Source organism: Poecilia reticulata, unplaced genomic scaffold (assembly GCF_000633615.1).
Source record: "Poecilia reticulata strain Guanapo unplaced genomic scaffold, Guppy_female_1.0+MT scaffold_280, whole genome shotgun sequence".
NCBI classification, from domain to species: domain Eukaryota; kingdom Metazoa; phylum Chordata; class Actinopteri; order Cyprinodontiformes; family Poeciliidae; genus Poecilia; species Poecilia reticulata.
The window spans coordinates 69,275-73,603 of record NW_007615059.1 but is presented as its reverse complement, the minus strand read 5'-3'; the positions used below and the strand labels follow the sequence as shown (position 1 = coordinate 73,603).

Here is a 4,329-nt window from a genome sequence, read left to right as displayed (position 1 = left end):
CCTGCAGAAACTTTATGTGGCCTACAATGACGGCATGAGGCTCCTACTCAGAGTGCCTAGATGGAGCAGTGCTAGCCATATGTTTGTACATAATGATGTTCCCACATGCGCAGCTGTGCTCAGGAATCTCATGTATAGATGTATGTGTAGATTTTCTGTGTCATGCAATAATATAATTGCAATTTTAGTAAATCCTGTTTTTAGTACAGTGAGATTTTTCTCAAGATTGTGGAAACATTGGTGTCATCATTTATTTGTGACTCAGTGAATGTCATGTTTTTATTTATTTTTTATTTTATTATTTTTCTCTTATTTTGTTTTTACCTTTTTTATTGACCTTTTTGGTCTGGAATAAAGATTGATTGATTGATTGATTGATGGGGAACCGCCCAGGTTCGTTATCCTTTTATTTATGGTATGAGACCTTCACGGATTGTGGCACAGAGATGGAAGCAAAGCAGAATGAAGAGTTTGAATTGATAAGGATATTGATTACATTTATTTCAGCTCTAAGCATTTAATATCTAGGTGCTTTTATGGGAATGTGGATCCTTCAGATCAATATAAGGAGCAATTTCGATCATATTTCACATTTTAGTGTGTCATGTAGTGCGGGGCGCCAGTCTTGGTCTCGGACAATAAAAGTCTTGGTCTTGTTTCGGTCTCGATACACTCTGGTCTTGGTCTTGACTTGGTATCGGGTTAGGTGGTCTTGACTACAACCCTACATCACAAAATGTGAGCGTGGCCAACCCTCAAATAGGGTTGGCCTAAGTGGAACAAAACCTCTAAGTGGAACAACTTATTCCATTAGATATATCTCATTAATACATCAACTGATCTGCACCAGATTGTTTGTGCATTATTAGGGAGCACTCCACAACATATTTATGTCCATTGCCTAGAGGACGGGTGTGGAAACTGCATGAGAGCATGGCCAAAGCAAGCGGATGGCGTTGCTGGAGCTCATGCGGTAGTCATGAGGCCGGAGCGGCACTGAGCTGTGAGAACTGCCAATGCTACATGTAGCTTTAATCTTTATTTGTTTTACTTCAAATATAAAATCTAAATTTCTACTTGTTTTGATGTAACATTATATTTGTTTTCTACATCTTTCAGGGTGTCCCTTTGATTTGTTAATACCAAGACATCTGTGTTTCACAAAAACAGAGCATGTTTGTGCACTTTACACCATTTTCCCTGATCCTACTTATTCAGTTTTTTATTGTTAGGTTAGGTTAAGTTTTTAATTTTCATTTTAATCTGATTTTTTAGTATCAGAAGAGAGAAAATGCGATCGAAAAGTTTAAGGTTACTATGATTATGAGTGTATCAATGCATAATGATGTTATGATTCTTATGTAATGCTCGTGGGAAAGTTCTGAAGCTGTCTCTCCAAAACCTATACTACAATAAAGTTGTTGAATTACTTCTCGTTTGTCTGCTATCCACCCTCAAGAACATCCTWGAATGTTTRATTTCCTTTATGAAAGCAAACACATATGCTTGCAATCTGTTTTGTAACTAGATTGTCAACCTATGTGAATGGAATAAAACCCTCCTACCCTCCTGTTGTGTTCTTCTCTAGGCTTTTTCTCCTGACTCTTCAGTGAGTCTTTGAACATTGTAAAACATTACAATAAATATTGATAAAGAATATATATTCTTTCTCTGGTTCTTGAAACAGTTTTTCCTCACTCTTTGTTAAAGATAATTTCAAATTATGTGATAGTAAAGAATCACAGTAGCCCAACAAGTTCTGCTCCTACCATGGTAGTTTTTACTCGGCGTCCTGTTTGTGTGCAGGTCCAGCCCGATTCATTGACCAGGATATTACAGCCTTCATCATCCAAACATGGAATCATTTCGCACCACTGTTTACTCCTGACGATTTGAACTGGGGGGAAAGAACAAAACACGTCAGCTTAGTCATTTTTATTCCTTTAATGTTTTTCTGTAGGTAGAATCTTTTCAAACTGTCTCAAAACTGAATGAAAGGCTAATTTGCAAATATGTGTTTAATTGGTCACTTGGGAATAAAGATAAAACACAGAACATTCTGTCAAAATATCACTAAAGCAATAAATATTAAATTTAAGTTGAAAATATGAATATTTTCACAAAATATGAAAATATTTTATTTTCATAATGGTCAGTTTGGGGATGCATTTTCATATTATTAAAATTATATAAACTATGATTTTATAATATTTAAATATTATGAACATATTTACAACATTTCTAAAATCATGATATTAGGAAATAATATAAGACAAACAATATATCTCAAAATTATTCATACCCCTGAATATGATTGAGATGTAMAATTTTCATTCAACTAGAAAGATTGTTTCTGAAAGAAAATTAGACATATGATACAGTGTTACGTATTGGTAACACATTATTTGAAGGGGTGTGCATAAGACTTACATGACACTGTCATGTTTATGACTGATCTGCACCAGATCAGATCATGTTTATGACTGATCTGCACCAGATCAGATCATGTTTATGACAGTGTCATGTTTGACAGAGTCTACAATTCTGACAGTGTGCAGCAAGATACATTCTTGGAATGGTGGTATTCCAAGAATGACAGTGTCATAAACATGTCACTGTCATGTTTATGACACTCATGTTCATGAAGAAGTCTTCGTGAATATTTATGACTGTTGTCATGTCATTTCGTAAATATGACACTTTCATACAAAGTTGACAATGTTTAAAATGTCTTTGCTATGACAACTTATTAACCTAGACAAAAATGTTTTTGTTATGACAACAGGGTTTATGATGTTGAAGGCCAAATAGAAATCCAGAAAGAGCAGATAGATGTAAGAGTTCCTGTTCTGTAGGTGTGTTAGGGCTGTGTTGACCACCAATGCGATGGCATCAGCAGTAGGACAGTTCTTTCTGTAGGCCTACTGATGGGGGTCCACAGTGGCGCAATATAGCCCTTGATATGGGTCACGACCCCGTCACTGTGGAGCACTTGGGGACAGGGACAATAGTGGCGGTCTTTAAGCCGGTGGATACAGATGACAGTGATAGTAAGGTGTGGAAGATGTCCGCCAACACCTCAGACAGCTGATGTGCACAGTCCCTCAGTACATGCCCTGGGATGTTGTCGGGGTCTGCAGCCTTGTTAGGGTTGATTTTCCTGGAGGGACTTCCCCTGTGGTCTCACAGAGAGGCGTGTCATCAGGTAGTGGTATTATCTGGTACTGAGGGGAGGTGTTAGGATCCTCAAAGTGGGAATAGAATTTATTGAGTGCATCTGGCAATGAGGGGTCCTTTGGGCATTGTGTATCCCTGATGTTGTAGTCTGTGATGCACTTGATGACCTTCCACATGCACCAGGTGGTGATGAAGGGACCTTGAATTTTCTGGGCGAATGTGGCCTTCGCCCTCACAATGCCAGCAGTCAGTTCTTTCCTTACCTCTTGGAGTGCCTGTCCTGAATGCAATATCCCTAGCTTTCAGTAGAGCTCTCACCTCAGCATTTAGCCAGGGTTTCTGGTTTGGGTAACAGGATAGTGTCTTGGTGATGACATCATTGGCACGCTTGGAGATGAAGCCCAGAACAGAGAAAGTTGTCCGCCAACTTTTCTTCATAAGTAGAATGATAAACAGGCCTTTTAGTGCACAGATTGAAAACCTGCCAATCTGTGCACTAAAAACAGTCCTAGASCACAGAGTCTTTTAATGTAACCTTACCTCAAGTTAAATGGAACACACTGGACTATTTATAACTGTTTTAGTTATACATAGTTATAATAGCTAGTAGGGGTGTAGTGATACAATAATTTCACGATACGATATGTATCACAATATTTTTTGAGCGATACAATTTGATATGCTTCAGTGCATTTTTACGATTTTCTGAAAGATTTTAGAAGGACAGTGATTTTAGTGACATTTTGTGTTCCATAGACAAAATGCAGCCACTGCATTTGTGGCTGCATTTTGGAGTAAAAATGCAGCCACAAATGCAGTCTTTTGGACTATGGGGGAAAAGGCTTTTCTACCTTGGCTCCCGGAGTTAGCCGTGGCTGTAAGCTGTTTACTGCTAGCTGCTAAAGTCGTGGCTCCGCCTGACCCCGTAGTGATCGACTCCCTGCAGCTACGCAGCGCCGCTATTCCCCTGCTTGGATCTCTGAGTAGCTGCCTCTCAGTCAGACTGCCAGGATCTCATCGTTCTCTCAGTCTCTGATACTCGTTGTCTGTTGCTAATAAGAATGATCGATCAGCCATTGTTACCATGGAAATCCTCCCTGCACCGCGGATTCCGGCTGCGGGTTTTTTTCCCTCTTCGTCTTTCTGCTCAAA

The 4,329-nt window shown here is 39.0% G+C and overlaps 1 protein-coding gene across 1 annotated transcript in view; it reads right to left on the bottom strand.

Moving 5' to 3' along the window:
* LOC103460734 (protein FAM19A5-like) overlaps nucleotides 1-4,329 on the bottom strand; it is a 61,305-nt gene that overhangs the window by 4,444 nt on the left and 52,532 nt on the right. Inside the window, exon 3 of the mRNA XM_008403020.2 lies at nucleotides 1,770-1,897. Within this exon, the coding sequence (XP_008401242.1) occupies nucleotides 1,770-1,897 (128 nt within the window). The remainder of the gene's footprint in view (nucleotides 1-1,769; nucleotides 1,898-4,329) is intronic.